Source organism: Neofelis nebulosa, chromosome 2, assembly GCF_028018385.1.
Source record: "Neofelis nebulosa isolate mNeoNeb1 chromosome 2, mNeoNeb1.pri, whole genome shotgun sequence".
NCBI classification, from domain to species: domain Eukaryota; kingdom Metazoa; phylum Chordata; class Mammalia; order Carnivora; family Felidae; genus Neofelis; species Neofelis nebulosa.
In genome coordinates this window covers 104,046,793-104,060,648 of record NC_080783.1, presented here as the reverse complement: position 1 = coordinate 104,060,648, position 13,856 = coordinate 104,046,793, and the positions used below count along the sequence as shown (strand labels likewise).

General features: G+C 40.5%; 1 protein-coding gene across 2 annotated transcripts in view; it reads right to left on the bottom strand.

The window, feature by feature from the left end:
* Positions 1 to 213: 213 nt before the first annotated feature.
* The window catches only part of RALB (RAS like proto-oncogene B), a 44,332-nt gene continuing 30,689 nt past the window's right edge, over positions 214 to 13,856 (bottom strand). For both annotated transcript variants that reach the window (XM_058715536.1, XM_058715535.1), the window contains 3 exons: positions 12,337 to 12,545; positions 8,395 to 8,572; positions 214 to 1,818 (listed from right to left, as the gene is read on the bottom strand). In XM_058715536.1, coding sequence (XP_058571519.1) covers positions 1,699 to 1,818; positions 8,395 to 8,572; positions 12,337 to 12,545 — 507 coding nt within the window. In that variant the 3' untranslated portion in view covers positions 214 to 1,698. The remainder of the gene's footprint in view (positions 1,819 to 8,394; positions 8,573 to 12,336; positions 12,546 to 13,856) is intronic.

Genomic DNA, 13,856 nt, shown 5'->3' with positions numbered 1-13,856 from the left:
TCTCCCAAAGGAAAGATGAAGTTAAAATACTATTTATATTTAAATTTTATTTCCCACAGTCCAGTTCAAAGGATTAATAGAAATAAAGTTTGTCTGATATCACAGAAAACCTAACATAATCAATAATGAACGAGCTACTGTCAGTTTCTTTAATACTTGCATTTTACATGTATGACAAAAGGGTAAAATAAAAAGCTTGAGGCCCTGAAAAAGTGTATTTGTCTGCTTTTTTTATTTAAAAAAGACCCATGATTCTTTGGGAGGTGATACAAGATTGCTTCCCAGTCAGATCATAATTTCCACAATTTCCGTAATAACCATAAATTTGAAAGGTCCCCACTCTCCCCACCCCAGTTCCCTTTTGGCACCTATATGTGAAATGTCACTTCCAAAAAATGGGGGGAAATGTGCTGAATACTGGGTTTTCATCACAGTACTCCTTTCCTGAGGAAAAATTTTCTGGTTGCTAAATTTAGAATATTGATATACAAAAAAGCTTACCATATCTCATCAATAAGAGCCTTTTTCGAACCAACTCTATGGCTGTCTCAGAAGAAAATTATATTAGAAACAGCAGCCAATTCTCACAGGTGAAAGAGGAATGGCTTATCCTATCCTTTCCCACGTCTTCTGATTTTAAATTTAGAATTACAGAGCAATTCTATGAGAGGTAGCAGAATGTCTGACACTGGCGCTGGCTTCATGATTTGAGGATACAATTTGAACTCATCACATTCTTCAGAAGAACTCATTATACTGAAAAGAAACAAAGGTAGAGGCTTTCTCAACCTCTGCATGCAGAGAGGTCGACCAGAAGGACAGACATCGGTTACCAGTGGAGAAGGAGGGGTCTCACCTTGGCTGGCAGTTAGGGAAGGATGCAACCAAAGATAGATTTTTTGCTCTGATAAGAAAAGTATGCCATGTATAAAGCATACTACTCTGGAGTCTTCACTTAATCTGCTAAAAAGAAGCTTCTACACAAAATTCAGGATCCTATAGGAGAGAAATAGCCAACACAGGCTGTAATTGGCTAATTTTTACATATGAAGAATTTGATTTTCATTTTTCGTATCTAAGAAGGATTTATGAGCTTGTTACTGACCCATCTGGCCCGATTCATATTTATTTTATTTTTTCACGGTGCTTCAGATCTGCAGGGTATTGCCAAGAAACTTATCACACACACAAAAAAATCTCTGAATTTTTCAGTGTCCTTAGAACTTAATGGATTTTTTTGAATACTTCTGTTAAGCTGATAAGAGTTGGGGAGAGTCTTATCCTACCCACCTCTCCCCAAACCTAATAAAATAGGACATTTTTATTCCGAAATAAAAGATGGTAACGTTATAAAACTAGGGGGGTGGGGAAGAAGATGCTACGACAGTGTATTTGTCTTTAATTAACACTTGACTATTTCCTACCTATAGCACTACGCACGTGATTAAACTTTTGGGAGGGAGAGAGGGAGAGAGAAGGAAACTCCAAAACCTCCTGACAAAGTAGCCATTCCGATGCATAGACAAGGGCTTATTTCTTCTGCCAGCCACTGGTTCACAAATATTTTCCCCATTTAAAGAAGTGTGCGTGAATGAGGTTGGGAGAGCAGGGAATACACCAAGAAGTCGACTATACGCTTCCCTTAACGAGCCCACCCTATGTCCTTAGCGGTGATTGCTTCATCCGCCATCTTGGCATTCACAGTAAGCAACATCTTTCTTTAAAACTTTTCTTGTTCTTGCTGCTTTTCTTGCCGTTCTTGTCTTTGTTCTCTGACATCTTTTTGGCTCTGATTTCTCTCATTAGGTCAAAGAACACCTGGGGTGCGGAGGAAGGAACGAAAAGAATAGGGAGGAAAAAGCCATTTAATGATTTCATGAAGCAATTCCACTAAGCAGGATATGTAGTCACATTTTAAAGCATAAAGCAAACTTGTTTTTATAAACCCTGAGCCAAATTTTGCATTAGACTTTCTAGCATTTGCAACCACCAGGAAAGGTTAAGAACATGAGTACCTGCTACTGGGTGCCTTCTTATATACCACCACACCTTATGGAATCCTAATCACGACCCTGTACAGGTAGGAACATCATTATGCCTGACGGCTTCTCCAGCAAGACTAGCGACTTGGAACATGGTGGGGTTGAGAGAAGAGGAAATAAAGCATAAACAAACTAAGGCTCCTGCACTAGGAAACTGGGACAGGAGAGGAGAGATGTGCCGTCCCACCACCCCTCCACAAGCAGCCCCTACCCTCATTCTCAGGAACAGCCACTGTTCCTTGAGACGTTAGCTGAAAGGAACTTTATCAAGAACTGATATGACTTGTCCTCTGAAAGCAATGTACTATTCAGATACAAATTATCATCTGTCAAATAGTTTGGGTTTTGCCCTCTGCCTCCAGCAATCATGCCAAAGTGCCCATGATACCCAAGCAGACAAAATAAGCCTGAGACAAAGAAACATTTCAGATTTCTCAGAGGGAGTGATAGAGACTGGAAGCAAGAGGCTGAGTGCAGGCTTTAATCTTCAGATGTTCACACAAAACGACAACCTCTTTTATTTCCATAGATATACTTTCTTCTTGGTGAAAAGGAAGATGGAGCTTTCTGAGTGGGGGACTCCACATGCATTTACCACCAGCTCCAGGCACAAAAAGGCACCCCCCTCCCCACAAAATGACCTAAGCACCCCACCCACAAGAGCAGCAGTGAACAACTTCAAATGTTACGGCTTTTTCGTTTTGTTCTAACAGCGAAGGCAGGAGGAGGATGGAATGTGTCCAATTTAAAATGATGACAAAGTTGTTCACGGGCTGATCTTATCAACCTTTCGTGTAAACTGTGTACAAGCGAATACAATGCTGCCAGTCATAAGTTTCTGCTGGGTCCTGTTTGGCAGGTCAAGCTGGTCCAGCGGAGGAAGGAGATACAAGCTAGCCTGCAACAGCCCCAACCCCCACCAGCCTGTCAAAAACTACACATCCCGGGTTCCAGGCCAAGAAAGCCTTCCCGGTGTTTTTTAAATGAAATACATGTCTGGATTTTCTGTGTGTTTTCTACAACTAGGAAACAATTTGATACAAAGAAAGAGATTTGGAATGGCACAGCAATCAGCATAAGAGCTGAGAAATAATAGAGAGAAAAAATAGTGAGTGAACATACTTCACATTACAGACAGATTTATATTGCAGATGCTACCAAAATGCTTCTAAAGTGAACCCTTTCTGGGCTGCCTGGGTGGCTCAGTCAGTGAAGCATCTGACTCTTGATTTCGGCTCAGGTCACGATCTCACAGTTTATGAGTTTGAGCCCCACGTCAGACTCTGCGCTGTCAGAATGCTGCTGGGATTCTCTCTCCCGGTCTCTCTCTGCCACTCCCCCACTCACACTCACTCACGTTCTCTCTCTTTCTCTCTCTCTCTCAAAATAAATAAACATTTAAAAAATAAGTAAAATAAAGCCAACCCTTTCTGAGGAGAAATAATGACTGACACCACAGAAATAAAAAGAATTATAAGAGAATATTAAAAAATATATTTTTTATATAATTTATATAATAAATTATATACCAACAAACTGGACAACCTGGAAGAAATGGATAAAGTCCTAGAAACATATAATCTTCCCAAACGAAATTAGGAAGAAATAGAAAATTTGAACAGACCGGTTACTAGTAACAAAATTGAACTGGTAAAAAAAAAAAAAAAAAACCCTCCCAACAAATAAAAGTCAATGACCAGATGGCTTCAAGGGTAAATTGCACCAAACATTAAAGAAGAACTAATACCTATTCTTCTCAAACTATTCCAAAAAAAAGAATAGGAAGGAAAACTTCCAAATTCATTCTAGGAGACCAGCATTACCCTAATACCAAAACCAGAGAAAGACACCACAAAAAAAGAAAGCTACAGGCCAATATCTCTGATGAACACAGATGCAAAAATCCTCAGCAAAATATCAGCAAGCTAAATTCACAATAATTAGAAGTATCATTCACTACAATCAGATGGGATTTATTCCAGAGATACAGGAGTGATTCAATATTTGCAAATCAATGTGATATATCACATTAAAAACAGAAAGGATAAAAACCATATGATCATCTCGATAGACACAGAAAAAGCATGTGACAAAATACAACATCCATTCATGATAAAAACTCCCAACAAAGTGGATTTAGAGGGAATATACCTCAATATAATAAAGGCCATATGTGAAAAACCCACAGCTAACATCATACTCAATGGTGAAAAACTGAGAGCTTTTCTTCTACGATCAAGAACAAGAAAAGATGTCCACTCTCACCACGTTTATTCAAAATAGTACTGAAGTCCTGGCCACAGCAATAAGACAAGAAAAAGAAATAAAAGGCGGGGCGCCTGGGTGGCGCAGTCGGTTAAGCGTCCGACTTCAGCCAGGTCACGATCTCGCGGTCTGTGAGTTCGAGCCCCGCGTCAGGCTCTGGGCTGATGGCTCGGAGCCTGGAGCCTGTTTCTGATTCTGTGTCTCCCTCTCTCTCTGCCCCTCCCCCGTTCATGCTCTGTCTCTCTCTGTCCCAAAAATAAATTAAAAAATGTTGAAAAAAAAAAAATTAAAAAAAAAAAAAAAAAAAAAAAAGAAATAAAAGGCATACAAATTAAAAGGGAAGAAGTAAAACTGTCACTATTTGCAGATGACATGATACTATATATAGAAAACCCTAAAGATACCACACACAAAGACTATTAGAAGAGATAAATAAATTCAATAAAGTTGTAGGATACAAAATTAATATACAAAAATCTATCTGTTGTGTTTCTATATACCAAAACTGAAGTAGCAGAAAGAAGAATTAAGAAAACAATTCCAATTACAATTGCACCAAAAAGAATAAAACACCTTGGTAGGAATAAACTCTACCAAGATGTGAAAGACCTAAACTCTGAAAACTGTAAGACACTGATAAAAGAAATTAAAGATGACACAAACAAATAGAAAGATATTTCATGTTCACAGACTGGAAGAATTAATATTGTTAAAGTGTCCATCCTCCTCAGAGCTATCTAGAGATTCAGTGCAATCCCTATCAAAATACCAATAGTATTTTTCACAAAACTAGAACAAATAATCATAAAATGGGTATGGAACCACAAAAGACTTTGAAAAGCCAATCAATCTTAAGAAAGAAGGAGGTATGGGGCGCCTGGGTGGCTTGGCCGGTTAAGCGTCCGACTTCGGCTCAGGTCATGATCTCACAGTCCGTGAGTTCGAGCCCCGCGTCGGGGTCTGTGCTGACAGCTCAGAGCCTGGAGCCTGCTTCTGATTCTGTGTCTCCCTCTCTCTCTGACCCTCCCCCATTCATGCTCTGTCTCAAAAATAAATAAACGTTAAAAAAAAAAAATTAAAAAAAAAAGAAAGAAGGAGGTATCATAATCCCAGATTTCAACATATACTTCTCCAAAGCTTTAGTAATCCAAACAGTATGGTACTGGCTCAAAAACAGATACAAGGATCAACAGAATAGGAGAGAGGGCAAAGAAATAAACCCATGATTATATGGTCAATTAATCTAAGACAAAGGAGGCAAGAATATGCATGGGGGGGGGGGGCGGTTAGTCTTTTCAATAAATGGTGCTGGGAAAACTAGACAGCCACATGCAAAAGAATGGAACTAGACCACTTTCTTACACCACACACAAAAATAAACTCAAAATAGATTAAAGGCCTAGATGTGAGACCTAAAACCATAAAACTCATAAAAGAAACAGAGGCATGAGCATTGGGTGTTGCATGGAAACAATGAATCACTATATTGTACATCTGAAACTATTATTATACTGTATGTTAACTAACTGGAATTTAAATAAAAACTTGAGGGAAAATAAAAAGAAAACACAGGCAGTCATTTTTTGGACATCAGCCTGAGCAACATATTTATGGATCTGTCTCTTCAGGCAAGGGAGACAAAAGCAAAAATAAACTACTGGGACTATACTGAAATAAAAAGCCTTTGCACAGGGAAGGAAACCATCAACAAAAGAAAAAGACCACTCACCAAATGGGAGAAGATACTTGCAAATCATATATCCGATAAGGGGTTAATATCCAGTATATAAAGAACTTCTACAACTCAACACCTAAAAACCAAATAATCTGATTTAAAAATACACAGAGGACCTGAATAGACATTTTAGCCAGGGAGACACAAGGACGGCCAGCAGGCACATGAAAAGACACATCAGTAATCCTCAGGGAAATGCAAATCAAAACCATAATGAGATAATCACCTCTCACACCAGTCAGGCTAGTATTTTGTCAAAAAGAAAAGAAAAGAAGTGTTGACAATGATGTGGAGAAAAGGGACCGCTCCCTGCCCTGCTGGTGGGAATGCAAACTGGTGCAGTCACTGTGGAAAACAGTATGGAGGTTCCTCAAAAAATGAAAAACAGGAAAACCGTATGATCCAGTAATTGCACTACTGGGCATTTACCAAAAGAAGATGAAAACACTAATTTGAAAAGATATACGCACTCTGATGTATATAGCAGCATGATTTACAACAGCCAAATTATGGAAACAATCCATCAATAGATGAATGGATAAAGAAGATGTGGAACATATATACAGTGGAATGATACCACTCAGGCATGTAAAAAGAAGGAAATCTTGCCATTTGCAACAACATGGATGGACCTAGGGGGTATTTGGCTCCCCTAATAAGACAGAGAAAGACAAATGCCATATTATTTCACTTACATGTGGAATCTAAAGAAACAAAACAAACAAAAACAGACTCAAATACAGAAAACAAACTGGTGATTGCCAAAGGGGAGGAAGGTGGGAGGATGGGTGTAAAAGATAAAGGGGATTTGAGATACAAACTTCCGGTTATAAAATAAATAAGTCACAGGGATGAAAAGTACAGCCTAGGGAATATAGTCAGTAACACTGTAATAACATTGTACAGTGACAGACCATGATTACATCTACCACAGTGAGCACTGAGTAATATACACAATTGTTAAATCAATTTGTTGTGCGCCTGAAGTGAAGGTAACATTGCATGTCGATTATACTTGAACAATAAATAAAAATTGTTTAAAAAATAAAGGGAGCCCCTTTTAATACCAACATCCTAAACACCAATGTTCTTCTAGACTCATTTCAAGCTAAAGTAAAGCTTGGTCACAAATCTGTCCCTCTCAGGTAAGAAGTAAAGGAGAATTATTTCCCCATAAGAAGGAGCAACATGAGATGCAATCTGGGGGCTTCAGATGCTGACGCCGCATAATACAAAGCAGACATATCCACTGCTCGGCTGCCAAAATGAGGCGGGTTTAGATGTTACAAGAGCACAGATCATGAAGTAGGAGCTAACAAACAAGGTGAAGGCAGAAGGGAAAGCCTCATCTATAAGGCTGTTCACTTTAACTGTGTGGCAACCGCTCCGAACCTTAGTTCTTTAGAAAAAAAACCCAAACCTAACAATAGTGATCACTAGTAGGTGGATTTTCCAACTGTCAATGTTCAGCATCGTCGGGGCGCCTGGGTGGCTCAGTTGATTAGCGTCTGACTCTCGGTTTCAGCTCAGGTCATGATCTCACGTTTTGTGAGTTCGAGCCCCACATCAGGCCCTAAGCTGACAGCACGGAGCCTGCTTGGGTTTCTCTCGCCCTCTCCCTCTGCCCTTCCCCCACTTGTGCTGTCTCTGTCTCTCTCAAAATAAGTAAATAAACTTTAAAAAATTATTAAAAAAAAAAAAAAGATTTTCAGCATTGTCAAGGTCCCCCTTTCACCAGCGTCAGATTTGAATGAGAAAGTACACTGGGCATCGCTAAGAGAGAGAAGAGAAGGGAAGGGGAAGGGGAAGGGAAAGGGGAAAGGGAAGGGGAGGGGATGGGAGAGTTGATTCCTGAGAGCAAACAGTATTTGGAGACTAAGTTATAAACACAGAACACATTGGCTCTGCCGGTGGACAGTAAGGGGAAAAGAATAAATCTAACCGATAAGTCACTGACAACAAAATCAAGGTACAACATGTTTCCCTGGGGAAGCCCCTAAGAACCCGCTGATGGACTTGGCTCCCGGAGAACAACAGGCCGCAGCAGATGAGAGCACAGAGGTGCTACTGTGGCCGTCCTTCCAGCACTGCCTTCACTGACCCCGGGGCCATACTTCCAGGGGCCAACCTTAAGCATGCTCTAACAAAGGCTCAAGACAAAGTGAGGGGACTCTGCTCTGGACTCTTTTAAATCCACGGTCAAACCCTCCCAGGGCTTCTCACTGTACTGGCTGAGACATCTGGAAAAGTCAGTTCTCCCCTACTTTCCACAAATGGTTCCCTCAAAACCAAACAGATGAGACGTCTACGTGCTGCAGTTTCCCAAGAAACACACAAAGAGCGCACACCTACCTTGTCCACGTTGGCCCGCGTTTTAGCCGATGTCTCCACGTACTGCACACCCCACTCCTCCGCGTTCGTCCTGGCCTCCTCGACAGGCACCTGCCTCCGCTCCTCTAGGTCGGACTTGTTTCCCACGACCAGCAATGGGATTTTATCTTCTTCGGCCTTAACGCGGAGGATCTGTTCCCTAAGGCATTGCATCAAAATAAAGCAGCTAAGAAAGCTAGAATGAGAACTCAATGTCACTGATGCATCTAAAATGAACGGCTTTCCTACAGCAGAAAAAATTGTTATGCTCGGACGTGTCCCAAGGCAGCATTCCCTAGATCCTGTCACAAACAAGACAAGTGGTTTCAAAGCCTGGTTCTCAGTTTGCCTACATCAGGAGGACCTGGGGTGCTCGTCACAAACACGGGTTTCTGGGCCCAACAGGAGGCCCACAGAAGGAATGTCTGAATAGGAGCCCAGGATTCTGCATTTCAACAGGGTCCCCAACTGATGCTTAGGCACCAAAACTTCTTAACAAAAAGAACAACTTAGGAACTCTGGGATAAAAACAAGCTAAAAGAAGTATCTTCAGGGGCGCCTGGGTGGCTCGGTCGGTTAAGCATCCAACCCTTGATTTCGTCTCAGGTCAAGATCTCACGGTTCATGAGTTCGAGCCCCGCATCAGGCTCTGAGCTGGCAGCATGGAGCCTGCTTGGGATTCTTTCTCTCCCCCTCTCTCTCTGGCCCTCCCTTGCTCTCTGTCTCTCTAATTAATTAATTAATTAATTAAATATTAAAAGAAGTATCTTCATACATAAAATGCGTAATAATTCTCCTGAAAACATGGTATGATTTCTTTGTGACACTAACAGCTGTGAAATCAGTGTTTTTCATACGGAAGGTGGCAGTCTATTAGATCGTGAAATCAGTTTAATGGGTCACAACCAGTAACGTTTTTTCCCCTCAGTGAAACAGAGCACCATAGACCAGGGCAGAAACATCAGAGGGGATCTCAAGTATGACATGAAGTATGTTTTGTGAAACTTCTGTTTCGATTTCATCTGTATGCGTATATGCACCTGCCCCCTGCCGGACTCTCCGCACCTCTCCCCGCCACAGTTTCCATTTAGATATAGTAAATGTTACAAGCAATGGAATGAGGTCAGTTAAGTTAGGCAGTAATCATGTTTTATTGTGTGTCATTTTTCTACTACAAAGTAAATAAAAAAAAAAAAAGGAAAGAATCCAATATCTATGGAAAAGTACTTCAAAAACATCTCCTTAAAAAAAAAAAAAAAACATTAACTGTAACACCTTAAATTTTACCTCTCCTAAAGCTATCAGCTACCTAAATTACTAATCAATACCAAATATTAAAAAAATAAATATTTCATTTCCAGTATTTTGGTCCAGTGAAGACATTTCTACTTTCACATTCCAATATATTCCCAAAATAGACCACCTCAAAAGTGTATTTTGTGGGGATCTGTATTGATTTCTCTATGATATAGGGTAACGTTTCAGAATAAGGAAAACTTAAAAAAATTTTTCCATTAGAGTCAATTTAAGTATCAGATATCAAATATTCTAAGAAAAACGAAAAAGAAGATAAGGAGATGCTTATAAATTGCCTCTAAGTAGCTTTGCTATAGCCTACATTTCAACAGGGGTCATAGAACATGCTACATTTAGAAGTTACGTGATCAGCACAAATTATGACAAGAAAAACTGATAGCTCTCTGGCTCATTAGTCATGCAGAGGTTTGTAAAATGACCTCATTAATAAACATATTCATGCAAAAATAGAAGTACTGATTCTGGTCTCTTATAAAAAAAAAACCTAGTTTTCGAGATTATTGAATATTGTCCAGGGCAAATTTCAAGGAAGATGGAGCATGTTAACATTTTGTTTTATGTTGGGACCTTTCCATAAATACAGAAATGCTATGTTTGAAATCTGTTAACAGGCATAAAGGAGTTTAACCACAAAGACTCAGATGCCCTACTTCCATTTTCCATTTCTGATGCCGTGAGAAACCTGGACAGCCTCGTGACTTTTCTCTGAATGTCCGGAGCTCAAGTCAGAAGAGCTAACCTGCCCTCCCTTTTTCTTTTAGGTAGTCATCTGTCCTTTTTCTCCTAAGGACCTCTGTTCTCACATAATGACCGAAACCCACCTCCCAAGACGAGATGAGACTGCTCCAAATCCCTGAGAACACATGGCTCTGTGTGCGTGGTGCGGGGCGACTGGACGAGGCTGGCACCATGTCTCCTCTGGATGTGACTCTCCCTCTGCCCACCACGTCCTTTCTTGGCGAGTCATGGGGTAATGGGAAATCAAAAGGCTCGGACATTCAAGATAATAAGGAAGTGTGTGCATCCGTCCTGTTTTATCAAGGATGCACTCACAATTATGAATACATCGACTGTACCCACATAGAGAAAACCCTAGGCATGTCGGGAAAGTCTGAAAACTCATAGGACTTCTCCTAAGAGTCCTGGTCATTTAACTGATCGCCACCATGCACGTACTATAGTACCAGAGAATTTAGATGTGCCACCTTTGAAGACTTGACACTATGAAGCCCAGCAAGTGACGACCACTGTGTTCACCTGGGTTCACCCCTTGAGGGCCCCCTGGCTCACTGATGCTTCCTTCCAAATCTTGTGGGGGGAAATTTAGTTTCCTCATTTTCACCTTTGGCTGACCCCTTAACTTCTGACCAGAACTTGCTAAAGAATGGGAAAAAAAATTATGGATTTTCTTCCCTTTTTAGTTCCCTGTTAGACTCTAGATTTGCTTCTTAAAATCAAAAGTCATCTGGACAGATATGTTTATAAGGGGAGTAGATAAGAGAAACAAAACAAGCGTGTAGGGTAAAGAGAAAGATGCCATCCCCATCGGAATTCCTCTAAGAATTATGCCTAAAAGCTCACGATTTCTTGGTAACAATGAACTTCAGGTATCTTTAACCACTGCACTTAAAATGAGTAACAGCGGTTCACATTCTACTCACTGTGTAAGCACCATGTGCCCATGCTGTGAGAGGGCCTGGGGACACAGCGCGGTACAGGATGGCCATGGCTCCTGCCCTTACACGTGTACAGCCTAAAGCATCATTTCATTTCATCTCATCAAGTAACAAGTACACTTTCAGACAGAGAAACAGAATCTCCAATGCCAAGTAAACCTGCACAGGGTCCCCAAACTGCTAGGTGGCAGGGCAAGGATTCAAACCCAGGTCTGCCTGATTCTAAAGCTGGGCTCTTTTCACTCACCTATGTTAAAAGTCCTACAGGTGCCACAAACGGTCACTCTAACTGACATCTTTCACTCTCCTGACAATGTTTCATCAACCTCAAAACAGATCAAAATGATGACTTTTCCAGCAAAATTATAAAAAGGATAAAGATAGTTAACCCATCGATCACTGTCTCTTAGGATTTATATGAAAACAAAATTAGAAGTTCTTGAGTGTATGGAATGGCTTCGTCCTCTTAAGATTCCTTTTTTTTCTTTAATGTTTATTTATTTTGAGAGAGAGCACGCATGTGCACACATTAGTGGGGGAGGGACAGAGAGAAAGGGAGAGAGAGAATCCCAAGCAGGCTCCACGCTGTCAGTGCAGAGCCCAACGCTGGGCACCTCACAAACCATGAGATCATGACCCAAGCTGACATCAAGAGTCCGACGCTTAATCAACTGAGCCACCTCTGAAGATTCGTAAGGTAATTTACATCCAAAAATTATAAAAATGGGGAAGCCCAAAGAGGTGATAACAAATGGGGGGCTCTCATGTGCCAAGATTCAAAAAGCCCCAGAAAATCCGTTAGCGGAATTCTTAATAACAAGCCCAACCCTCTGTTATTATGCTCAGCCCCAGATTCCTGCCAAGCTGACCACGTGAGAAAGACAGGCAGAAAGTCTCCTGGAGGCTGGAGTCTCTTTCGTTTCACACATACCTGAATTCGGCAGTTGCTGTAAATGATTCATGTTCTGTGATCGAGAACACGAGGAGAAAACCTTCCCCACTGCGAAAGTAGTTGTCTCGAATGGCTGCATAGTCCTCTTGTCCAGCCGTGTCCAGAATATCTATCTGGACTTCTTCTCCATCAAGAACCACTTTCTTTCTGTAACTGTCAGCTTTGGTAGGTTCATAGTCTTCTACAAACTGCGGGAATAAACAACATTATCAGTAATTAACAACATATTAAGGGAAAGAAAATTTGCCAAAGAAATAAATTCCAATATATGGGCACCTGGCCTATAATCAACTGAATATTTATTGAGTGTTCACAATTATCACACTATGTTTAAGGCACTATAAAAAAATAACTCCTTCTTTAACACTTCTGTATTGCTCTCGGTTCTACTGCTTTTTGTTTTTATTTTTGTTTTCATGGTTTTAATATAATGTATTGTCAAATTGGCTCACATACACTATGTACAGTGTGCTCTTGGTTTTGGGGGTAGACAAGAGCCAATATTCTTCCCATTTTGTAGATGAGGAGACCAAGCATAGGGCAGAAAGAACACTTGGTGATATTATTCACAGTATAAAATTATAAACACTGGCAAGGGTGAGAAACAGAAGCTCTTACACACAATCAACAGAAGTATAAAACTCATCTGAAAAGTGATTTGACAAGAGGGACTAAGGGGATTAAACAGGCAACATGATAAACTTCAAATGGGTCAAAAATTAAATATAAAAAAAAAGCCCATCAAGTATCAGAAGAAAACATGGGTGAAATCCTTTTATTACCTTGAAGTAGGGAAGGCCTTTTTAACTATGACTCAAAATCCAGAAGCCATGTAAGAAAAAATTGATAAATTAGACTACATAAAATTTTTTTTAAACTTCCATATGGCACAACACACTATTTAAAAAAAGACAAATGACAAACAGGGAAAAAGTATTTGAACCCATATCACAAAGAGCTATATTTAAACAGTTCCTAGAAACAGGGAGAAAAAAACATCAATAATCCAACGGGGAAAAGTGGCAACAGACATAAACAATTGACAGAAAAATACATACCTATGATGCTAATCATACAAAAAGATGTTCATCCTCACTAATATAGAGAATGGAAATTATTGACAACACAGAGATACCGTTTTTCACCTACCAGACTGGCAAAAAACCCAACGTCGGACAACATACTCTGGGGAAAAGGCCCTCTTGCACATGGCTGGTGGGAGTAGAGAACAGCACAGCCTTTACGGGGATGAACACGGCAACATCTAACAGCAGTGGAGAAGCGTCCATCTCCCAGCCACCCTGCTTCTAGGAATCTAATCTACAGCAACACACAAGGTGATCACTGTGGCACTGTGTGTAACAGCAAATGGTCAATAACCACCCAAACGCCCAACAACAGGCACCCATCAACGGAATACTACGCAGCTATAAAAAAACGACAAAGAGAACCATGTACAGATACACAGCGATCTCCGGAAGATAACAGTCTACCTTTTG